General features: G+C 43.2%; 2 protein-coding genes across 3 annotated transcripts; one reads left to right on the top strand and one right to left on the bottom strand.

Annotated features, from left to right (window-relative positions):
• Positions 1-377: 377 nt before the first annotated feature.
• LOC106749263 (asparagine--tRNA ligase, cytoplasmic) lies at positions 378-4,719 on the top strand. Of its 2 annotated transcripts, none has more exons than XM_014628560.1 (10): positions 378-606; positions 887-956; positions 1,151-1,558; positions 1,635-1,792; positions 1,889-2,032; positions 2,111-2,259; positions 2,334-2,462; positions 2,538-2,787; positions 2,866-3,129; positions 3,226-3,357. In XM_014628560.1, exons 2-10 carry the CDS (start codon positions 944-946, stop codon positions 3,355-3,357), a joined length of 1,647 nt encoding a protein of 548 aa, XP_014484046.1. In that variant the 5' UTR covers positions 378-606; positions 887-943. The 2 variants fall into 2 exon arrangements, with proteins under 2 accessions (XP_014484046.1, XP_014484036.1); XM_014628550.1 differs by having other exon boundaries at positions 379-606; positions 1,148-1,558; positions 3,226-4,719.
• Positions 3,931-25,303, bottom strand: LOC106749317 (dmX-like protein 2). The gene is made up of 30 exons (XM_014628648.1): positions 24,950-25,303; positions 24,199-24,396; positions 23,935-24,088; positions 22,731-22,943; positions 22,515-22,650; positions 22,198-22,395; positions 21,897-22,075; positions 21,543-21,755; positions 21,307-21,460; positions 15,946-20,582; positions 15,528-15,845; positions 14,972-15,073; positions 14,694-14,885; positions 14,380-14,613; positions 14,119-14,256; positions 13,721-13,953; positions 13,473-13,654; positions 12,967-13,333; positions 12,660-12,893; positions 12,106-12,358; positions 11,808-12,012; positions 11,449-11,716; positions 10,582-10,755; positions 10,409-10,507; positions 7,423-7,483; positions 6,999-7,229; positions 6,777-6,899; positions 6,428-6,645; positions 6,113-6,196; positions 3,931-6,011 (listed from the first exon to the last, which is right to left on the bottom strand). Exons 1-30 carry the CDS (start codon positions 25,034-25,036, stop codon positions 5,895-5,897), a joined length of 10,002 nt encoding a protein of 3,333 aa, XP_014484134.1. The 5' UTR covers positions 25,037-25,303; the 3' UTR covers positions 3,931-5,894.
• Between the last annotated feature and the right edge of the window lie 239 nt (positions 25,304-25,542).

Genomic DNA, 25,542 nt, shown 5'->3' with positions numbered 1-25,542 from the left:
AAATTATCAGAAAAATTTAAGCTGCGATTTGATTCACGCTTATTGCATGTAAGCGTCATTCTTTATTGTTCATTACATGCCAAGGAAAGATAAAATTAGGCTTACAGTGTTGTAAGCATGAATCAGAGCAGCTTTGATGAAGCTTTCAATTCTGCTGTTGATTACTTACAATAGTAACCCAATGTGAAAAACTCAGCGTCACGTTTTGTAATAAAATTTTATTTTTTTTTTCACTTTTTTGTCGACGGGAACGAGATAAAAGCGTTCGTAGGATTTCCAGTATAATAATCAATATGGAAAGAAAATTTTATTTCACCTCACGAAAGTGCTGAGCATTGCGTTTAAACACGAGCGTCTGTCGGCTTGTGACGTGCTATGACGTAGTTGACGCATGCGCACAAGGGTTTGCGGGACGCCGGGTTCCCCGTACTATCTTAATTTTGCATTAAAGGTGATGGTAGACCTGGCAGACCTGCAGTATCTCGTTTCCATAGAACATTGCTGATGAAACATTGTAATTTTATTGCATTTATAACGTATAAATATATATAGTAGAAATTTAACCGTAAGTACTCGTTTAAGGTGTAAACGCCAACAAACGTACAGGTTAGTATATATTTCACTATAAAATATTCCTTATAATGATATTAGTTGTAACACATGGTTTCTTGCCACATTAATTTTTATAAATTTTAATTAATATTAATTTATTGTTTTAATTTGTCATCTTTTAATACAGATATACCATATTGAAATGTGATAATATTGTTTTATTTTTTTTTCAAATTTATATTTATATTATTTATATTATTATTTATATTATTTTATGTATCAATATTGCTAGCGTTAACATAAAATTGCGTGAAAATTATGTGTGTTTTTATAGGATATCTAGCTATATATTTAATAACAAGCTTATCAAGTCAAAATATCTGAGAAAGAAATGACATCATTAGGTGAGTTGAATCAAATTAATATAAGAGTGATAACTATAGTAATAATGATAAAGATATAATATGTAATTGTGTATATATATATATATATATATATACATGTAATTAATTTACCTGACATATATCGTATCTTTGATAACATAAGTAAATAAATAAATAACTACAAATACACATGTATAATTGTACTGTTCTAGAAGGCATTTACACATCAGACAAGAATGGTAACGATGAGACAGGAGTTGGCTCTGAAAGCAATCCCTTTAAAACCATCCTAGCTGCAATGCGTCATGCTGGTAAAGAACCTTTTCCGACCATCTATCAGGACTCTCATGAAAATGACAAGAAATATGAGCCAGCATCCAAATCTCAGTTAAAGAAGATACAGAAGATCTGGCTTAGAGAACAATACAAAAACGAGGAGAAGGAGAAGAAGTTATTGGAAGATGAGGAAAAGAGATTGAAAAATCTCGAAGATGCCAAGGCAATTGTTATAGAAGAGGACAAGTCTTTACCAAATGCAAGACAAATTAAGATAAAAGAAGCTCTGAATTATAGAGAGGAAAGGGTTAAGCTAAATGGATGGGTGCACAGATTAAGACGACAAGGTATGCGATATTATTAAACTGATTTTTTTTTTATATATGATAATAAAGCATGGAATATTCTTACTGTCTATCTCAGGAAAGGCTCTTATGTTCATCACACTGAGAGATGGGTCTGGCTTCCTGCAGTGTGTGCTGACTGACAAGCTGTGTCAAACATACGATGCCTTGACCCTTGCCACAGAGGCTGCCGTTCAACTATTCGGAACTTTGAAACTTGTTCCTAAAGGAAAGAGCGTATGTCCAAAATGACAGACTACATTATACAAATATCATTATTGATATTTGTTCCGCGTCTGGTGACATGATGTACCTATGCTATTATCACTTCAGGCACCAGGTGGACATGAATTACATGTTGACTACTGGAAACTTATTGGCTCATCGCCTCCTGGTGGTGCGGACTCAATTTTGAATGAAGAAGCGTTGCCTGATGTACAGTTGGACAACAGGCATATAATGATCCGAGGCGAAAATGTATGATAGGAAAATTCTAGTACCTTTACATTCGTGTAATTTTGCTAGAGAGAGAGTGAGAGAGATTTGTTATTCCAGACATCGAGAATTTTAATCATGAGATCTGTATTGATGCAAGCGTTCAGAGATCATTATAAGGATCGCGGGTATCACGAAGTAACTCCGCCAACTTTGGTGCAAACTCAAGTGGAGGGTGGTTCGACTCTCTTCAAATTAGATTATTTCGGGTATACACGGAATAAACAAGTGAATCATTGATGTCACATAATTTCAAGTGATCAAATAATAATATTACTTTTAGGGAGGAGGCTTTCCTGACTCAGAGTTCTCAACTGTATCTTGAAACATGTCTCCCGGCAATGGGAGATGTATATTGCATCGCACAATCGTATCGGGCGGAACAGTCGAGGACGCGTCGTCATCTTGCAGAGTTCGTACATACAAATATTTCGCCCGATGCTAAATTATATTCAATTTCTTACAATTATTTCTGATTTTTCTTTAGATATACGCATATCGAAGCAGAATGCCCGTTCATTACATTTGACGATATGCTCGATCGATTGGAAGACCTGATTTGCGACGTGGTCGAGCGAGTTTTACAGTCGCCGCTCAATAGCCTCATCAAGGAATTAAATCCCAATTTCCAGGTGCCTAAGAGGCCCTTCAAGCGTATGAATTACAGTGACGCGATCGAATACTTGAGGGAAAACAACATAACAAAGGAAGACGGCAGTTTCTACGAATTCGGAGAGGTATAAATAATATACTTTTTTTTATTCTCTTATACTCTCTCTGCTTGAGGCGAGATGTGTGATCGTCCCTTTTTCCAGGATATCCCGGAGATGCCAGAGAGGAAGATGACCGACGCTATTAATGAGCCGATAATGCTCTGTCGTTTTCCTGCTGAGATAAAATCGTTTTACATGCAACGTTGCGCGGAGGATAGTCGCTTAACCGAGTCCGTCGACGTGCTTTTGCCGAATGTAGGTGAAATCGTCGGTGGCTCGATGCGTATCTGGAACTACGATGAGATGATGGAGGGTTACAGCCGTGAAAACATCGATCCAGCCCCGTACTACTGGTACACGGATCAGGTAAGGGAAAACGGAGACAATGATGACATAACAAAATGCAAGTCGCAATGGAGAGACAACATTATAGGTTGAATAATCGTATTACTTGCTTTGCAGCGAAAGTACGGATCCTGTCCTCACGGTGGTTACGGACTAGGGCTGGAACGGTTCTTGTGCTGGTTGTTAAACAGATATCACATACGCGAAGTATGCCTCTATCCGCGTTTCTTGGAACGCTGTCGCCCATAAGAACATTCCACGAATATATATTAACCTACGTCGAATGAATATTTAACATAGAGAAATTTAGCTTTGTTATGATAAAACTAGAACTGTATACTACGTTTGTATGTGGTGCTATGTTCCAAATTAAAAGTACCAAGCTATTCAAATCTTATATGCAATCGAACATGCTATATGTATCGATTATTATTTATATATATATATAAATATACAGAGCTTTGTTCTGCAAAATATATTGTCTTGCACTATTATGTAACACGTGAATTTAACAATAATACAGTGAACTCATACAATGAACAAGTATACATGTATTATTAAAAGCTATATCTGCCTGATACTTACAATTTGCATGTATTTATTGTACATGTAGTGTATAGCGTACACAATATCATCGATTCTGCTTACAATGGTTCAAACGGAAGATCCACAAAACGTACGATTAAGACAAATTTTCAAATATTCTCTTTCTTTCTGTGCGAGTTCCTTTTATATATATATAATTTAATCGAACGAGAAAGAAGAGAGAGAAACATATACATAACATCACACATGTGGTCGTATAGATACATACACAGTAGATACAAACATGAATTTAATTTATACTACATAGTCATGTATACATACACGTTATATATTAGTATTCCTTAAAAATGGGATTATTGTAGATTATTATCAGCCTTCAATCAGGACAGGCTTTTAGCATAAAACAAGCCGGTAAAAGCATTTAAAATAGTTAGGCAACGGATATTTACTTACTTCTTATATTATTATTTACTTCTCTTTTACATTATAATGAAATATGGTGCCATTTTATAACATTGAATTAAAGTGCGAAAGATCAATAAGTGTTTTCATAGATGTATCATACGAATCAATGAGATTTATATATATATATATATATGTATAATTTGAATATCAGAATTAACACGTTTACTAATTATAAACAGTTTTTCATTGCGTGACAAAATATAATTTAAATATCGGACACATAGAAGCTACGGGTGCTACTAAAATTTCAGATCTGGTGTTGCACGTATTCAAACAAGTCCCTATTGAATGATACCTCTCTCTCTCTAATTAATTCACACAATATTTACAAAACCGTGGATATGAGAAAAATACATTTTACCTAGACATTCGTTAGACCACTGTTAAAACAAACCGGAGAGATTTAGGAAACAAAAACTCTAGGCTCTGAAAAACCTCGCGACTCTATAATTTTCCTTATTAATTAGTAACATGTATTTAAGTAATTCGTAATTATTTACGTTATTGCGACGACGTTTATGCGACAATGTAAGTACATTACAGCAATCTGCTGTGTTGCAATTATTATTATCAGGTGAGTATATCACATCTCGAAAGAAAGAAAAAGAAAGAGCTGAAGAGAAGACGATACAAATTTCTCAAGCTCTATATATTTTACTCATTATCCAAAAAAAAAAAAATAATTTGCCATGTTTCGCACATGCTTCGCAAATAGCATTTGCATTTGTATATTTTACATTGCGATATACGATCGAGAGAAAGCGCCGAAGAGGATATTTTGAATACACGAGGATTCGTTTGAACCAATTTATCGGACTATATTACAGAAACAATAACTTACTCACATTGCACTCACATTGTCTCTATTTCAACAAATAATACACAGAAACCACAGTTCCTTTTTTTTAGGGCGTAAAGAAATATCTCATTTCACTAGTCATAATCGCTATAAAGATCAGGCTAAATTGTCTTTAAATTATCCGCTGCTAAACAGTAAAATTGAATAACTGATATATATAAATACATATATTACATATTAAAATATATATGAAGAGGTACGTAGATTATACATATTTATCGAATTTTAATATATTACTTTCATGTGAGAAAGGAATGATCATCACATTAGTAAATGTATATGCTGCTCCATACGAAATACATTTTTGGGGAACATACACAGTGCCGTTCTAAATGTGGCGACCGTTCACGGCGCCACGGTTTCCTGTCTGCTCGCTGCTTTGGTTTTCTTTTTCTCTAAGTTGGAAACACTTTGATACGCTATCTAAGTTAATAGCTCGCTATGTTTTAGACTATATAATAGAGCTTCAATTTTTGACAACAACAACAATATTCGTGCGGAATTTACTACTTTATGTAAGTAGCTCTCTCGACAAAATTATGTATATATATATCGACAATATTATAAATAAATAAATATAAATATTTATATATATATATATTTATATATATTTATATATATTTATAAATAATACCCGATTAGTTTGTCACAACACACTAGCCATGCAAAGGGATAATCGTACCGTTTGCATATCTGTATGTGAAAGTAGTTGGTATATCGTACAACAGCGATCAATGGATGCGTAGACTTCTTTAACGATTCATTTTCTGTGTGTATGTGTGTGTGTGTGTGTGTGTAAATAATCAATAAATATCAGCTCTCTTGCGTAATATACTTACACGGTATTTCATATTTCTTTCTTCATCTTCATCATCATCATCATCATTATCATCATCATTTTTTTGTTTTTGTAATCCTAATAAAGCGCTTGTACTACACAATCGCGTTCTGGCAGTTGACGGACTTTCATAGAACCATCTGCTCCACACGAAAATAATCGTCCCGCAGAATCCACGTGTAACTGAGTTACTCCCTGACGACAGATTACGTTACATGAATATGTTAACACTGCATTTCCGCATTTCAGGCTTTTCCTCAACATATGTCAGTGACAATCGCCAAATTATACCATACCTGCCCTATATTCTTGAAGAAACTAGACCGTGGGTGTTCCGCGGGGAATGAGTAGAGCAGGGAATGGACGGTCAAGGCCCATATCTGCGGGTAAAAGGTTCGATTAGATTTATTTGCGAACGTGATGCACTGCATTCGAATGGCGAAATGCCCGTTTCTATCCATCTGTTTGACGACTGACTCAACGGAATTGACCGATCGCGTGATCAGTTCAGTTTAACTGGCCAATGCAATTGGTCGGGTCGGTCGTCGATTAGATTTCAACCACGATGGTAGAAACGGGGGAGGCGTAAGAGGTAATGTCACCTAATTTACCTTAATATCGCCATCACCTGCCCCGCTGACGAAAAATTCCTCGTGCGGATCGAGCGCTAGACACTTTATGGCCGACTCGTGCGCTTGGAATCTATGCCTTTGTTGCCGTTGTCGCACGTCAAATATGGTAATGTCGCCCTTTTTGCCGCCGCTGATCAATAATTGATGCTGCGGCGCCAGGATCAGCGAACTGGCTCCTTGTTCGTGGCACATGAAACCTGACAAAACATGATCGGACTATAGTATACGTGTGTGTGCATATTATAGAGATAGAACACCGAAAAATTTCCCACCGAACGTAAACGATAAAAATTATCCGACGCGCTTAACGCACGGAACGTTTTTATACCTTGCACGAGAGACTTGTTTTGCGGGAGTAACGTATCCCACAAAGCTACGTTCCGTCCTTCCGAGCCATGACCAGCGGTAGCCACGAGACTGCACGCGCCGAGGAAAACGAAGTCTGCGGTCANAAAAAAAAAAAAAAAAAAAAAAAAAACGCAATCGCACGCGATTCGTAGATTTGTGGATGAAAGAACGATCGTTTTTTGACTTTGTTCCTTCGCGAATCCGAGAAAGTAAGAGGTCCTTACGAAGAACGGCCGAGCAGTTCCCTCGCGACATGCCACTTGGAACAGGCTCAGATGACCGTCGGAATCTGCCACGCCGAACTTATTGCCGTGCTGAGAGAAACGTACGCGGGTCACTTTGGCGAAGGTGCCTGGTGCCCTCGGAGTGGCAATCGCTGTTTGATGACCCCATTCCCACAACGACACAGAGCCGTCCTGCGATCCGGTTAAGTCTGATGTTGCCACATATGGGAAAAAATAAGATAAGTCTTCGCAATTCCGGTACGATCGCAAAAGGGAGAAGTACTCGTGACGAATCGATACATCAGGGTTGGGTATTATCTAGGCTATCAACTTAATTTAGTTAAAAATAAAAATTCATTTACCCAACCCTGCCATACATATACAGAATAGGAAAGTACTTACATAACGGTAAAAGTGGATGGGAAGAGATCCTCCTGATTCCGTCGATTTTGTGCTTCAGAATCTGTCAGAATGAAACGCGGGCGATCAATTGAACTGCATGCGACAAGACTGATTTTTGAGGTAAGAAAGAAAGATGTACATTTATATGTAATAATACATATATGTATCCCAGCAGAATGAAACACAACTTCATGACACTCGGCAATGTTAAGGTATATAACACTTAGGGTGCCGTGTCGTAACGCAAATTAAGTTTTAATAGAGTTGCATATAATAAACATGTAGCATGCGTTGCAGCGAGTTTTCCGGTTGAGGTGATTCGCAACTAATACTCGGCTGCTTTTCGGCCCACTAGCTTCCGGAATCGGCTACTATAACGTTTATCTTCACGGCTAGCGCTTTGTAGACTGTTGAATTGACCGTAGATGACCATGAATATGGGTTTGCGTCGTATGATAAAACATTAACGAAATTCTCTGTACATATATATCCAAGCCTCGTGATCTTCGTGTTGAAAGAAATGATGAGCACGACACTACTTAAAATTGGACAAGTTACGTCCGCATCAAATTACACGTACAGTCGGTCGAACAATTTGGATTTGGTAATACATGCATAAAAGATATCCAGTTCCAATCGTGTTCGTTTGACACATTACAACGTAATAATCATGGTAGGAACAATGAGCCTCGTGCCTATGAACTATAAATAACGTCTATGAAAGTCTAGGAGCAGATGAAACACACTATGTTTGCCAGTATGAGTGAAGACACGCTTATTACCTTCATGAAACCTTCATAAACCTTCGTATCGTACAACTGTTATATTACGTGTTACATATACATATATATATACATATATACATATATATATATATATATATATCGGTAATATAAGCAACGAAAAATACAAACCAACGCACTGTGCATAGTCGCTATTGAGCTCTTGGACAAAATGATAATGGCTAAAGACATTTCTAAGAACACGCCTTACGGCGTGAGTTGTAAGGTCTTCTATGTCTCGAAATTCCCAAAGATACATCTGATTTGCAATATACGCGAAGAAGATCGTTAAAAAAAATATGAAAAGCCACTCCGCAAGAGATTTCCGCAACAGTTGCAAGATTCTCCTCTATGATATATCGCGAACTATATTTTCTCTTTCTCTCTCTCTCTCTCTTTTTTTTCTTTTTTTACACGAGTCTTTCTGGCATATTACAAATCAGACGTCTGCTTGTTATCCAAAATGTTAAAACATGAAATTTGCACTAGGAATAGACTAGGGTCTGTTGGATGTAAATCTCACCGGTTGTAACAAGTGTTTGCTCCTATCGGCAACAAATTGACAGAAACGCAGGTCGTGGGAGCCAGGAAAAGCAGGCATCCCCTTCATCTGAGCGAGCGAATGAGCCGCCAGTTCAGTGACGCAGACCGAGTTAGATGTTAGGCAAGCATTGAACAAGCAACATTGTCTCCGTCACCACTTGTGCTACCCTAACCCAATACACCACATTCACGGCTCACAAGGCTTGTTTCGCAAAATCGTAAAGAATCATTAAGGTTTTTATACCTTTGTTAAAAGAATAAAACACATAAGTTATCATAATCGTTGAGGAAGTCGATCGATTAGCGTTACCGTTAAGCACGACTTTCTCAAACCGAAAGAAAAACCATCGTCAGTTTTAACGAAAAAAGAAAAAGAAACAAATAACGACGAATTTATTTCCAACACTTATCACGCAACACAAACAAGCCTTGAACTCAGCCGTGCCCTGATATGTGAGACACAGTGCACATTTTGGTCTCAAAATATATATCATGCAATGAATGATTTATTTATATAGTTGTAACTCTTTCTTTTTTCTATTGGTGCAAGATACTGCTTCTATACTCGCGTCACACTGTGAATGCACGAACGCCTAATGTAATTAAAACACGACATCGTTATCTTTGCACATTAGAGACGAAATAAGAATATTATAAAAAAGACACGTTGTTCAAATGAAGTGATGTCATACAGACAAATATACAATGTAATATGCATTGCGGGAACTTAATACACATATGACATGTGATTCGTGGAATATCTTGGGTAGACAGCACACACTTCCTAACTAAATCGGCATACATTCTGGCTATTTTTAAAAAAAGCTCGTTAAAAACTCCTCGCAATCTCCAGTGTTGCTAGGGAACTCTCGTTGCCAGGTACTTGTAAAGCCACTTATCGAGCTGGTATAACATTAATCTTGAAAGTACTACAAATACCTTCTTTTTTTTTTTTAATGATAAGCTCTCTGTGTGCGAATCAATTGATTTCTCTGAACGTTATCTCTCTCTTGTGCCGTAATAATTAACTGCACGTTTTTCACACTCACGCACGCACACGTATATTAAAAAAAAAAAAAAAAAAATGCATAGTGAAATTTCCACTAGAAAAAGAATTACACTAAAAGTAAAAGTGTATCCTCTACCGCATAATTAATAAAAAAAAATAAACATATAAATCAATTCAACACAACACACACAGAGGAAAAGTGAAATGCATTTTTATCCTATCTAGCTTGAAGATAAACACGGCTTCAGTGGTATTCAGAGGTGATATATGTCAAACGGTAAAAGTGTAGTGCAAATATGTAGATAAAAAATTGAGAAATGAGGTAAACTAAATTCTTGCCTAAATCGAATGAATCTGAATTATATTTACAAAACTATAGAAAAAATGGCATTTACTTTACATACAATGACTAACTTGTTTTATGATATTTAAAATTGCATGACGTTTCAAAATTTGTTATTAGAATATTTGATCGTTGTTTAGAGAAAAATTTGTCTTCAATCTGTGATATACACATATATATGTGTTAATCTACCATAAGTTCTTATATCTGTCTATCTGTCTATCAAAAAGCAAGGAAAATCTTGATAGATGAAAGTAATGCGCGATTATTATATAATGATGGAAATGAATAATATAATTAAGAACTCACCACACTCGCGCCACGTCCACTCTGACTGGCTATACCTGATTGAGTTTGAGGACTGTTTGGCTGAGGACTCTGTGCCAATAAAGGACGATCTGCTGCGGTCTGTAAATGACGTGTACGTTAAAAATATGGCATTTTTACTCTCATGTTAAAAATGTAGAATCATCAGACGTTACTTGTATAACTAAGAAACTGGTTGGCTGTACAGGCTCCGGGTCGGGTTGCTTATTCAAATTAATAATATCGAATTCGCATTCATCTTCCAACCACGACGGAAGTTCCAAGAGCAGGGAAATGTTCATCTCTTGCACTTCCCGGGGTGTAGCAAGGGCCATTAAACCTGGGTTTACCTATATATATATATATACGAAATAATCGATTATATTTACTGAGTGAGGCAATAATTATTATCACCTTGAGTATCTTCTAAACTACGAGAGTAAGAGAAAAATTTATCCAACAGAAATTACATAGTACAGAAGCGGATTATGGTGTTAACACTTTTTCTCTCTAGGTGGAATAGCTTCACAGATCTTCAAAGATCGCCTTCAAAGATCGCCTTTTTTTTATGGAATCATATAGTCTTTTTGATACAAATCGATTCCTATGTATATTCTACGTATAAAAATACTAGAATAAGATCATTGAAAAGTGAATACTTTCAGAGACATTTTACTTTTTATCATGATATTTTTCAATATAAAAAAAAAAAGATAAAACATATCATAAATCGATCGCTATAAGCAAATATAAAGAAACCCCCCCAAAAAATTTGCTACATTTTGCAAATACATTAACCAATGTGCAATGACTAGTATCAATAATCGATTTCTCTCGTATTATTATGTATAAAAATATTAAGATCAGAATCGAAACGTTTTTTTAACATTTATATAAGACCTTAATGAAGATTTGCTTAAAAATGAAAGAAACGTCCATTAGATCTTTCGCGGGGTGTTCAATAAAAGAAAGCAATAACACTATTTCGCTGAAAAAAGAAAGATACAATTATCACAGCCGAGAAAAAGAATCGTATCAGAAACCTGATTGAGACAGAAGGCACTGATGCTGTCTTGTTCTTTATGAATAATCCTGACTGGTTCCGGCAAACTTGTAGTACCGCTGTCGCTACCCTTATCTTCCCCAGTTCCGCGATGAACGTTATCCATGACTGTCTGGGTACTCTCGAGTATCGACGACAAGGATCTTCGTTTCCCGAACACCGCACGAATAAAGATATCCTGGACCAATTCTTGCCTAACCAAATAACACCACAGACGATTGGCGGGCGCCGCGGATGCCAGTCGTGTACTGAAATAATTCGTAAGAATATAATTCCTCTCTGATATCTCAATTCAACCGAACTTGAAACTTAGGACTACGCGACATTTCGTGTACCCACTTAAATGGCGTATTCCCTTTTTCTAACAAAGATCGATATTTGTGAATAGCCGGCTTCCCTGGCGTAGGAGAGGGATCCGGCGCACAGCCGGGTATGTAATTGGCTGGCGGTGGACCTTTAATTTCCAGTTCTTCGCGCAAAGAATCTTGCCACTGTGCGACAATACCCAGTGTACCATGGATTAATGGGCTACTTACAGGTAATTCTAGGATAGGGAACGCATTAGTTAATTCGTTAATTATCGCTATATTATCATACGCGTTGGAAACATCGCTTAGGAAAATATTTCGATTCACACCTTGCATCTCTATGCCGGCGACTGTCAGAAAGTCTTGCAATTGCTCCTGCAGTATTTTAACTATCGCTAGTCTCATTATATTCCAACTGTACGAATTGGAGTTACTATGTTCCGTATTATCCTTTGGCTTGTTCTTTGGCTTCGAATTCGTGTCGAATACGTCCTCCTCGTCGTCTGTGGTATCCAAGTCCGACACCGCAGAGTCAGAAGAATCATAATCAATTTCGTCTGCGTATTCGTTTTCTATGCGTGGCTAAAAAAAAATTTGGCATACAAAGTTTGATACAAAGTTAGAAATTAAGTAGGCTCTTAGATTCAATCTGTACACGCTAACGCGCACAGAATTCCTTCATGTTGATAAACGTATTTAAGAAACCTCCAAAACAAAGACTGTACGTATTTAAGAAACCTCCAAAACAAAGACGGTTCTTAAGGTGATAAATTGGTCCCGCGAGGTGTGTCGTGTTTACAATGCCGGATATTTTAAAGTACCGGTATGTACAATACCGTTGTACCACTAGCGAAATATCGCCACACATTTCCTAATATCTTACCTTCATGAGGAAATAGGAAATCATGCTCATCTGAGGTGACACAAATTGTTCTCTATACGTAGGCTTGTCTTCCTTCATATTTGGTTGTTGACCCGTAAACTGTCCCAACAGTTTCATGTTCAGCTTGACGCGCTGCTTCGTCAACGACGTCATAGTGTTCCACATACCGCTGGCGGTACTTTGGATCTCACTTGCCACACTGTCGGCCCGCTCGACGCCACTCGCACTGCCGCTCTACGGCAGAAAGACGTGAAGTTCGAGCTAACGTTCGTAAGATGCGTGACACATAGTATCATACCGATCATACCTGGCTGCTGGTGCTCGCTACGCGTAACAGCTTCTTAACCCCACCGCCAAAGAGACAGGACCATGTGTTGTTATCGAAGTGTTGCCCGACCAATCTATACAAGATGTGACTGTCGCAACTCGAGAGAGCGTAGATGAAAAGGCTCATGTACGTCGCTACGAAAGCTTCGCAGAGCAAAATGTTCAACTTCGGAGTGTCCTCGTCCTTCTCTCGGGCTAGCAAGGCGCGTAAGTTAGTTACGCCCGGCCACTTGGGAGGCGAAGTAGTTATACATACTCCGTCGTCTGTCGAGTATCGTCGATGATACCTGTTCGAGGCTACCAAGTGGCCACCTGAGAACGTTTCCACTTCAGCGACCGCTGGGAAACTGAGAGACAATATAATGCGTACACACATATATATATGTATATAGGAGTAGATTGTTATCTTATATATATGGAGAGTAACATTGTGCGATATCAATTAATTAATTATAACTCATCAAACTAAGTGGTAATGTAAATTACCTATCTGGCTGATGATGCTTCATAACAAACGTATCCGAGTCGCAAAGGGACTGGTAAATACAGGCGCTAAGTGCCACCGCTAAGTCTCTCATAATAAATACTTCGCAATAATGCGTATTTCTATTAGGCATCGGCGGATTCCGTAGCTCTACCAGTGTCTGCAGCATATCATGCGCGAGGGACTGCAACAATGTTGACGTTACGCATGAACAGATAAGAAGTTAGTGGAAAACAGGTTTTGAACGAACCTGCAGATGCCGAACCGGATCGGCCACGACGGTTTTGTTGCAGGCAACGCTGGCGCTTAACAGAGGTAGCGTGGTGGGGAAGGGCAGGGGGCTGAGCAATTGTTGTTGAGTCTTTTCTTGTTGCAATTCCTGCAGTAAGAGCACCAACTCCATCCTTACTGACGCTAGGCCGCCACCCGACGCACCATGCAACGAACAGTACGACAGTAATGTCCTCAACAATGTTTCGTTAGCTGAAAATTCGAAAGAGACATTTCATTCGCTTTTTCTCTACTTCTTTTTTAGTTTAATTTCTTATAAACTAAAACGTTAAGTTCGGAGGAGGTTCGTGAAGTAAAGTTCACTTCGAGTCACATGATCGAGTACGAGCGACGCGACAACCGACTCATCCAATTCACCTTTCAGCCATTTTTTCCTCTTGGCGGCTCTCTGTACTTTAGCTTCAAAGTCCAACTTCTCCGCCACTAATATTTGATGTAACGTTGGCTGCTCACCGGGCTTGTACGGCGGCACGTCGTCCACCATACCACCTTCGTCTGAAAGTTCACGCTTTTATTGATTCACCACGATTCTCGCTGCATTATCTCTGCCAAGAGTCGAAATTACACAAGTAGCGCCTTATATAAGGGTTGCATATGAAAAATGTGAAATGATCTTACATTCCGACACGGTGTTCACATCTCCGTCCGCACTAGTGCTGTAACTGCAAAGCTGCCTAAGAGCGTCCACTTCTCGCTCCAGCCACACGTACAATTGGTATCGCAGCTGACCTCCGTCCACTTCGAAGCCGGTCGCTAACGTGGACAATTCCTCCATCAGGATTTTCAGACAGGCCACGAACTTCAGCTGCTGCGCCATGATATCCAACTGTCCAGCTGACTTTGCGACATCGTCTGAAATTACTTGTACAACAGCACAATTTCATAAGAGGATCAACCAAGTCTGTAAGAGAGAGAGAGAGATAATCTCTTACCGTTATCATTCTCTAATTTGTGCGTATCGTCTTCTTTCTTGTCAAGTTTCATACTCATAGGAGGACTATCAGCGTCATCGCCGTCGGCAGGATCGTCGTCCCAATTTAATTCTAATTTGTCTTCCTCCATGCGTCTGCCGCTCTGGGACCAATCGAATGACGGCGTGCCCCAATCTACCGAGGCAGCTGCATCTGGAAAGCATTTGAACATTTTGTTTTCAACTTGAGCAAGTTCTTAATGCATCTCGCTTAAAACAACAAACTGTTCTCACACGTACCTTTATTATTCGTTATTGCACTTGACTCATTTCCCCAATTAATAATACCCGTATCTATTTGAACGTCTTGAGCTCTGGATTTATTCGGACTATTTAATAAACCTATAAAAGAAAAAAATCGCGACCGTTTTAATATAAAATTCGCGGGCTATCTCGATTAAGGAGGGAGGATTCCTTCATGGATAATTAAAAAAATAAATTTTTGTAAAATTTCGATCCATAAAATGCTTCCCTGGAATGCTGGCCACATTCACATAGATTAAAAATCTCTTAGGTTTTTGTGTCTTAGATAAATTGAGGAGCCGCAATCGTGTCGAATGTTACAAGAACAAAGGACCACGTATGAAATGGCTCGTAATGTTTAAGTTATTAAATATAGAGATTTATAAAAACTCATAAGTAATAAATATATTCAGACACATGTATTAAACCGCATATTCATAATGCGATAGTTTAAACAGAAACAAATGTCAATATTGTCCAAAAAAATCCGTCGTCTTCGAAGGATCCTTCCCCTTCCCCCCTTAACGTATAATTACATATGTACGTTACTCACTGGGAGAATCTTCACCATTCGTGTCCATAACTTTATTAGGTAATTTGGACAAAACTTCAAGCGCGAGGGCCGGACAGCCGGCTTTGAAATGTGCGTGTGCAGTCGTGAAATACAGTTGCCTTTCCAATGGCGTAATAGTGTCCTCCAACATCAGCTGTTTGTCCGGCTGACTCTTCGTCTCCGTGCCTCCGTAACTGAATCCTGAAATCACTACCGAGTGTCCCTTCTTCTTATCTTGCGCAGTGGAAGCAATGTACTGCCTAATCAGTAACGGATGCGTGCGGAGATACACGTAGAAGTTGAAGACGTTCGGATTCGCTGAAATAAAAGTCACAAGATGCGTGTCACTTTGAGGGATTAGTTCACGGGAAAACAAGGAACGAAAACAAAATGTGAAACAGAGATCAACATCTCCTACCGGTCGTTCCCTCTGGTTTGTCAGACTCGTCGTTGTACTGCGGATGCATGTGGCCGACGTTGGTCAGAAGCAGCGTATTGAGGGAGCCGGAGTAATCCTTCAAGATCCACAAGGCCATGCTCCGCAGGAAGGGATCGGGATGCACTCTGCTTATATCTTGATTTTGTCCTTCCTTATCGCAGCCGAGGATCTCCTCGTACAGCAGTCTTCTCATGTTGGGGGACGACGTGTCGTTCTCGTAGAGCCTAGCGATCACCATCGCTAGCTGAATGTCGCTCAGTCTGTTCAGGCACACGTCGATGGCGTCCTTCAGCGCGCCGGCCAGCAGGAAGAAGGCCGCCGCGTGTTCGAACCGTTGCTTCCCGAGGAGAGCGAAGGCGTTCTTCAGGGCCGCCTTCCTCCAACGGTCCTCGGCGAAGTTGTTCGCGAAGAAGGTGGTCATCCGTTCGTCGCGCTTGTTCCTGAACAGGCCCCACACCAGGTTCTTCTTCTTCATCGCCAGGTAGTAGACAGCCGCGTCCAAAGGATCCTGCTTGTGCTGGAAAGCGGCCTTCGCTATCTTCTCCACGCACTTCTTCAGCACCGTGTTGCTCCGGATCCACCAGCCTACGCCGAGCTCCTTCAACACGGACCACTTTGGTTGACCTTTGGCATAAGAAGGTATCAAGCCTAGCAGCTCCTCCTCGGACTCGGAGTGGAACGCCCACACGAGATTGTTCGACGCGATGCCCTGCTTCTGGAACTGCGCTCTCTGCACCAGCGGCAGGCAGCGTATCAGATAATTATAATGCTTCATCGCCAGGAGGAACCTGAGGCCGCAGTCGTCCAACGAATCGGTCGACACGGTCTCGCCGTCCGGGATGCCGGTCAGATTCTCCTTCGCGATCGCGTTCTTCGCCGCGTCGATCGCGAATCTCTCCGCGAAGTCGACGTTACACGTGGAGACGGTGTCGGCCAGGGCGAGAAGGTGCATCTGATCGAGGCTGGACAAGCCCGGGAGATGAGTGTGGGTCAAGAGACGCGACAACAGCCTGCCCTGTCTCGGCCCGAAGTGGGATATGCCCTGTCTCTCCGGGACCGAGGATCGCCTATCTTTCTGCCGCGAGCAGTCGTAACCTTCGTCCAACATGTCGTCCAACGAATCCCCCTCGTCCAAATTACTGTCGAACAGTTCGTTATAGTCGTGCTTGTCCTCGTTCTGCTGATGCGGCAGCAGGTTGGTCTCTTTGTCGGCCATCAGCAGGGTCCACAACGGAAGCGGCGAGATAGAGGTGATCTCGGCGTAATCGAGGGTGAGCTCCTCCGGTATCTGCGTGGTCGAGCCTCTCGGCTCCAACGGCGAGGTCGTGCCGGCGTAGCTCACCGACATCGTTCTCGAGCGCGACCATCCGCTGCGCTGCTTCACCAGGCTCTCGTCGTCGACGCGCAGGGAGCAGGAGCTGCCGATGCACCGGACCAGGTGCGCCAGTATGGCCTTCACCCATCGGATCTTGCCGGAATTCAACAGCTCCATCAGCTGCTTCGGATGATACTGCGGCAGAACGGGACAGGCTATCCTCGAGGCCTCGAACAGCCCGTAATCCGGCATGTAATCGAAGCTCAGGCTCTCGTTCTGCATGCCGCGTTTCTTCTTCGCGTCCAGCATCGTCAGGTTGATGCTGCTTACGCGCGACAGGTGCGGCATGGAAGACACGTTCGCCAGCCGCCTCTGGGAAGTCTCGTGCGCCAACGTTCGCAGGTCCTCGTCGCGCAGGTTCCGCGACGCCTGGAACTCGTCGGACTCCTGGTGCTGCAGGTTCGAGTGGAAACAGTCGTTCTTCGGGTTCGGCTTCCACTGGGAGTAGACGTGCATCTCGGAGTCCATTCCAACCACCAGGATGCCGTCTCGCACCCAGGAGATCTGCATGGGCAGAGGCGGCAGCCCGTCCGCCGTCGTCAGCTCGATCTTCCGCAGCTTCATCCAGCGGATCTCGTCGACGAACTGCGGCTGCGCCAGCGACGAGGTCTTCCGCAGTATCGGCCTGTTGTTGCTCTGCGACTCCTTCATCGCCTTCATGTTCGCCTGCGCCAAGTCTGAGCACACCGGGGTGAAGAGCATGATCTTCGAGCCGACGCCGACGGTCAGGATGTGCGAGCCGTCTTCCTTCGAGACCCAGTCGAGCTGCACCAGGTGTTTCTGCGTGAGCGGGCACGTGTTGCCGTTCTCGATGATCGACTTGCGCAGGGACTGCAGCGTGCTGAAGGACGGCACCGCCAGCAGGCCGGCGTTCGCCTTCGTCGAGTCGCCGTTCTCCCCATTCCTCGACGATCGGATGTCCTCGTGGCTGAGGGTCTGCAGTACCTGAGTCAGCCTCTGCTTCTTCTGCAGGAATCTACTGTCGTACAAATAACTGAGGTCCAAGTGCTGATCGACCGGTATGCGCGGCAGGTGAATGTTCTTCAGATGGATCGTGTCCTCCAGGATCCACTCGCTGCCACCGGTGCTCTCGCACTCGTATATGGCGACGCATAGGTTCACGTAACGCGAGTCCGGGTCGTTCTTCGTCGGCCGGGTGAACGACTTGCCGTACTTGTAGGCGCAGGCGATGCGCCCACTGTAAGCCGCGCTGATGTTCAACGGCTGGCCGGTGATGTCGATCGTCGACTCCTGATCCTTCCTAGTCATCTCCCATTCGCACCACTCGTAGTCCAGCTTGTCATCCGGCCTCTTCGTCACCTTGCACCTCCAGAAGCGCACGGTGCTGTCGCTGCACGCCGTCACGACGATATAGGGCGCGAAGCAGGCCGGGTATATCGAGGAGCTGCTTAGGTGTCCGGCGGCCGGGGCGGCGTGGATCACCTCCACCCCGTCGGGCAACGGCAACTCCTGAGTGCACACCTTCGTGGTCGTGATCAGTACGTGGCTGTTCTGATGGCGGCGGTGCAGGAACGTGGAGTCCATATCGGCCTGACTGTCGCGACGGCTCCGCGTCTGGCTGGCTCTGCGCGACCTCCGGCCCTCCGCGTGGCTCAACCTACCCGGCGTGCCCTCCTCGTCCTCGTCCTGCACCAGATGGGAGTCCGGGACGTACATCATCGAGCCTGACAAGCCGGTGGTCTCGGGCTGCGAGGCTATCACCAGCCGCCACATGTGCACGGTGGTACCCTGCTGCGTACGCTCCAAAACCACTATGTAGAACGGTTCCTCGAAGATCGCCGACTGCTGCAAATCCACCATGGCGTCCAGGGTGGACTCCATCAGGCCTAGATCGTTGGACGACGTATCGAAACCCAGCAGCTTCTCGTCGCTTCTCTCGCCCGTGATCAGTTGTTCCTGGAAGACGTGCAGGAACTGCGTGTTCTGCCAATCGTGAGTGGCGTCGGAGATGGCGTCCAGTTGTATGACGCATCCCGGCCTCGCAGTCGACTGCTGCGACACTATCTTTATCCTGTCGTGAATGGAGTGTCGGACACCGTCGTCCGACGACATGTCCGTCGACAGGCTGGCCATCGAGTCCATCATCCTGCTCCTCCTCTCGCTGATCGACACTTCTGCCAGCAGCGTTCGAGCGTCGATTACAGCCTGGTAAACCCGCAGGCACTCACCGTCGCTCGCTACGAAGCAGGCGCTGGGCGAATTGGACAAGTTACCCAGCGTCGTGCTCGGCAGAAGCGTCGGGATCCAGGCTACGTTACTGAACGCCGATATCTCCGGCGAATTGATGCGCGCCAATTCGGAGACGCCGCCGCTCTTCGACAGAGGCCCCACAGCGTCCACCCGCCACAGTATCAGCTCGCTGCAGAAGCCGGTGGGCGACATGATGTCCTTGCCCTTGCAAGTGTCCTGCTTGATGCTGATGTTCTCGCTCGACTCGGTCGACTGGGCGCCGGAGAACTCGGGTATGTTGTGATGGGAGGTTGTCACGAGCAGAGGCAAGACGGGATGGCAGGTGATGTCGTTCACGCGGAAGCGGTGCCCGGAAGCCCTGCACGCGTGACCTATACTCAGTACCTGAGAGAACTTCGTCTTGTCCGCGAACGTCAGTTGCCACAAGTTCAACGTGCCGTTCGAGTGCTTCGACACCATGGAGACGATCGGGCTAGGATGGGCCAACAGATCCGTGTCCTGCCCGCTTTTGCTGCCCTCCAGCGCGCCAGTATCCGCCTTCGCAGCCGTCTGACTCTGATCGTTCGTGCTCTCGATATTCTTCAGTAATTCTTGACCGGCTCTCGACGTCAAGGTGGACTGCTCTTCGTCTTGCTCTATGAGACTAGGTAAAGGTGTTGCGACTTCGCTGGGGTCGGTAGTCTTCGAAGACTTGGCAACCTCGCGAATGTTCAGCAAAGGCCCGCCGGTGTTGTGAGAATACATCGATACGTTGTGGCTCATCGTCGACGCATCGCCGAGCGGGAACGCGTTCGGGATACGAGTGGAGAATGAGATCTGCGCTTGTCGGAAGGATCCCGGGTGGTACTCGTCTAACCACTCGATGTGCCAGATCAGGAAGCTCCCGTCTATCGGGTGTATTGAAAACAGCAGGTCCGGATTGTGATGCCAATCGCGCAGCAACGTCTCAATCTTGGTGTCCAGTGAATCCGGCGCGTGGTTCATCGTAGACGTCGCGTCCGTCGCTATGGAGTTGATGGAGGTTGTGTTGCTGCAACAGAAAATTACAATTATTATTTGTTATTTATTCTTAAAACCACGCCTTCCGGGGTTTTGGGTGGCTTCCAGTTATACGTATATTTTCCTTCGCTTTAAGCTTTACATTATTTGCACAACCTGCCCAATTTCACTACCTTCTGTCCCTAAATTAAATCATATTTTCCTATTTAATCTTTGCACTTCCAATTTAACTCCTTTCGCTCTACTACTGTGTGATTGATATATAATTAATGATATCAATATTACAATTCTAACAACGGGGCACAAATTATTATATCTCTTTCTGATTTGTATCTTATCTTCGGTGTGACTCATGATTTTGATTTTAAAACCGACGAGCGAAAAATATCTTAGGAATTAAACAAACTTAAGAGATAGCCAAAAATTGAAACTATTACTTAAATTATAAATCAAAACCGTATATATACTAAAATTATATTACTTGAATACCTTAATATAATGGCCTTGCATAGAATAAAATTAAACTAAATTCAAGCTGCAGTTAACACTGAACACCCAACATTCTGCTCTCTTATATGTCCTCAACTTAATCATATTACTATTTATCTTTTCCTTTCCAAGAAAAAATTACAATGTATGTGTATATTCACTTCACAGATCTCATCTTCATTTTGTGCTTCCTTTCCCTTTTGTGAAATTCAACTTCACAACAGAATTGACACAATCGATACAGATAAGAGATCGTGGAAATCTACCTGAGGCTCGGATGGGAGTGTACACTGTGCGCTAGACTATGATGTGACGAGGTAGTATGCGTAGTATGATGTTCATCACTACTGTGATCCTCTTGACTCATTGAGCGACCACCGACCACCGCTTTCTGGGCTGTTTGCAACCGAACACCTTTTTCTGTAAAAAGAGAAACATCGTCACATTGGTATTTAAATTTCCTCTCGACAATAGGCGCGATAATACGAAGTGAAACTCATACTCGGTGTACATTCATCCTCGGAATCGTGTTCCACGTGTTCAGCATCTTGATGTTGCAAACCTTCCTCTTTTTCTACTACTTTACGCGTCAACTCCTGCAATATGTTTTCGGCTTGCATCGTGAAGTGCATTTCTTTGTTATTTAGCCAGTGTAAGATAAAATTCGGTTCTCTTTCGGGGTCCCCGGTAATTAGGCTCGGTACTAGCGGTATATCTATAACATGAACGTATACTATCCACTGCCGATTACCAATATTTCAAAAATATACCAAAGAAAATGCAACGCTGACAAAGGCATAAAACTGCGAACAGAATCTTCATACTACATGCTACACAATGTATACTGATACTATACCAGTTTCTGCGTTGATACTGGCTGCTAAATGGAAATGCATCCCTGGGTAGTGACCAGAGGTTTGATAATTGTTGTGAAAATCGTGCACAGAATACGTAGACGGAAGCGTTGGCAAAGTCGGTGCTGTGTGACCGGCTTGATGTTGCTGCTTAGCGTGTCGCCGTATATGAAAGCATGTCCTACGGACAGATTCCTTATGTATTGTCGTCCAACGATACTCGGCGAACATCGTAAAGAGCATTTTTTGCACTTCAAGGTGGTAAATAAAAAAAAAATATGCGAAAAGTATTATTCTTCGTACTTCATGTGCTTGAGGCGTTGCATAAACCGGTGTTTATGCATGTTATGGTGACGATGTTTGCCATGATGACCATGTCTGTCGGAGCCTTCGAACTGGCTCATATTGGCCAGACCTTCAATTTCAGGCGGTATTGTCTCGGCCCACACGCGACAAATGTTATCGCGACACGAGGTAACCAACATATTGGATACGGAGCCCCTAAATAGTGACGAAAGGATTATCTATGACTATGAGATCAACATCATTTGTTTCCCAGATCGTTCAATCGTGTGTACGCAAGTCAATTATTGCGCATTATTGATCGATACGCTACTCACTTTGGCATGTATTTACTTGTCTTGCGCCAAGAAAGGTGTGTCACTGCGCGAGGATGTGCCACATAAACGAAACTGTAATTATCGCTACCCACCGACTGGGAAAAACTTGCATGATCCATGCTTCTGCCTGGAAATACTGGAAGCAAAGGACGAGAGCTTTGCTGATAATTACCTACGAATATAGAGAGATTATCGTTATTTAAGAGAAACACATACACTGCTTGTTTTCGAACCAGATCTTGACTAATCTATCATTCACTCCTGTAGTTGCAAACAGAGTGCCATCAGGACTGAAGCTCATAAGATGGACCGGTGTAGCCGTGCGACACTTCCATACGCAATTCCATCCGCCGAGATCGTTAGCACTCGCTGTATCTCCAGGCCCAGGACTCTCGGCTTCTCCTCCGATGGAAAATGTCACCGCACCAGCTGTTCAGAAAGTAAATTTGCGTGTCGACACATGGTAAGATTATTTGTCTGCACGACAAAATGCACATATTTAAAATTCAGAAAGGAGAAGCTGCACATTAAGAAAAAAAATGCCTGGTAACTCGATACAGCATGAGGGAAAATTTCTTGAACTGTCTATCTGCTTATATACATCTTGTCACATTATAACGAATAACAATTGCATTACACCGCTTAGCATATATCAGAATAATGATGTGAGCTTATATTGTGCAATAGCGAAATGTGCAGATTAAAACGTTAAGAGTTGCAAATCTGAAAGAAAATGAAATAAGCATATTTAAATCATCACTTCTCATCCCGCCCACACTAGCAAGTATCATACCTACAACAAAGTAAAGATTCTTGCTGCAACAGTTGCGGCAAACCAAAGCATTATTAAAAATGGCTAGTGCATAAAAAAGAAAAGATCTGGTATCGTATTTCTTATATTACAGTGTGCATTTCTTTTAAACGTTCCGGTTTAATGAGGTGTGCAAGCAACTGTCTTTCATGATGCGTCGCAAACACGCTTGCAACGAAAAAAAGAAAAAGCTGTGGAGTGTATTAAACATGCAAATAACACCAATGCTACACGTTCATTCTCTCGACAGGAATGAACTCACGATCCTGAGAAGTATTTGCTGTAACATTATGATTGCTTCCAGTCGTACTGGCTTCCTCTATCTGCACTGTTTTTGGCTTTGTAGCTGTGGGTAACAGTGCTGCATCGAGTAACAGAAAACACGATAATTCTGAGATTTCGAGACGGATGGAGCGTTAAGAGATGAATCTGTTCTACCGTTACACATATATACCATGCAAATGGAATCTAATTCTCATTTTGAACTATCACAGTTGCATAGCTGACTTTAAGTTATAGATTATTCAACCAATAATTACACAAGATTCATTTGAAATATACGTATATATGTTTCAACAGATTAGATGATCAATGAGAAAGTAAACTTACTGTGCTCTTCCTGAAATGGCATAATATTCTGATGCCACAATTGTAACAGCTCGCCACCAGTTAGCAACCTGGTTCCTTCTAAATTCCATGATAAAGAAGTGATGTTCGATTCCGTCTGCAGACTTCCCGTTTGAACCCATCTGTACTCTAATTGCTGTGAAACAACACATCACCTTAGAACACAAGGAATTTTTACCGAAGGAATTACAACAACAACAAAAACGACAAATATATTCTTAAACATCTAAAGACACCGATACAAACATGTGAACAGGTGCTGTGTATGAGCGGCGTCGGCTCAAAAATGCAGACTTGATTCTCATACGCCGCAGCTATCTTCCCTGTGTCTGTGCTGCAGTCCAGACAGCTGATTCTGATGTAATTGTGCACCGCTCCGGGAATGATCTGCACTCGTTCGAAGTTATTAGCCAGGATCACGATATTACAGCCAGCTGCGTACGCCTGGATGAAAGAGTGATTAATTAATCACCGCGAATCTATACTTTCGGGCCGTCTCCAGCATCATAATTTTTTTCCCTCTGAAATATCGCATCTCAAAATTCGAATTCTACTTCTCAACATGACAACGATCATCATTTATACGCTGACTGTTGATAAAAATAGTCAAAACTGCTCCAGCAGTCCTCGACGGTTATCTTCATTAATAAGAAAGGTGTGTAGCCTGAGTAAGAGACCCGTGCGCGGAGATTGCTACATCGGTAACACGGTTTCGTCGTTAGCCGCGGAGAGAAGCGCGGAGAGGAGGAGGAGGCCGCGTTCTCGCTCAGGGGCGAGCGCGCGTAGAATCCCACGTTCACGCCTAATCGAAATGTCATCCGATCAGCTGACTTCCATAACGCTCGCGAGAGCGTATCGACTTTCTCGGCCGTGGGATCGCGAAATTCCGCGCGACGTCGGCCGCACGGCGCCGGCTGACGCGGGCGGAACGCATCTCGCGGCGTCACCTCGCGCCGTCGTGCGTATCGCGCCGATTGTCACGCAGCGATTTACTCACCGTGAAGGAAATTCCCTCGACGGAGCCAACGGCGTAACAGCGATCGCCCGCATTGCAGGCGCCGCTCAGTATCTGATGGCAATTCATGATCGCGCGACCGGGAGCCGTTAGATCATCACCCGCTCGCTGTACCACACTGAGTAAGCGCACTAAGGTCGACCGCCGACGGGGACTGCGAACGGGACGAACTACGATCCCGCGGGATGCCTCGGGATTAACACGATAGGGTGATCGAGCGACCGCGGCGCGGCCATCTTTGAATCGGTCTCCTCGTACGAGACTGCCACATTTCTTATCACGTAGCGGCTGGCTGACTGGCTAAAGGCACGGAGGTAAGAAGTGACTGAGGGGAATGCGCGAACTGGCGCGGGTCAAGTCTCCAACGAGTCTGTGTGTGCGGTCGGGGAGGGGGAACAATGCGTATTGTGTTATCGAACATCGCGCAGTGAGCCGATACATCGAAACCTTCGATACAGGCGTCGCCTGGCCAATCAGGTGCCACGGCCTTGGCTCGCCCGTCTCGCTCCGTCAGAGAGACTCACCTTACGCTCCCTCTAGTTGTTTTCTTACCTCCGTGACCGAGGGGGGCGGCT

The sequence above is a fragment of the Dinoponera quadriceps genome, unplaced genomic scaffold (assembly GCF_001313825.1).
Source record: "Dinoponera quadriceps isolate SergipeBrazil2010 unplaced genomic scaffold, ASM131382v1 scaffold37, whole genome shotgun sequence".
Lineage (NCBI taxonomy): Eukaryota > Metazoa > Arthropoda > Insecta > Hymenoptera > Formicidae > Dinoponera > Dinoponera quadriceps.
The sequence above is the reverse complement of the archived record's forward strand: the minus strand, read 5'-3'. Positions and strand labels throughout refer to the sequence as shown.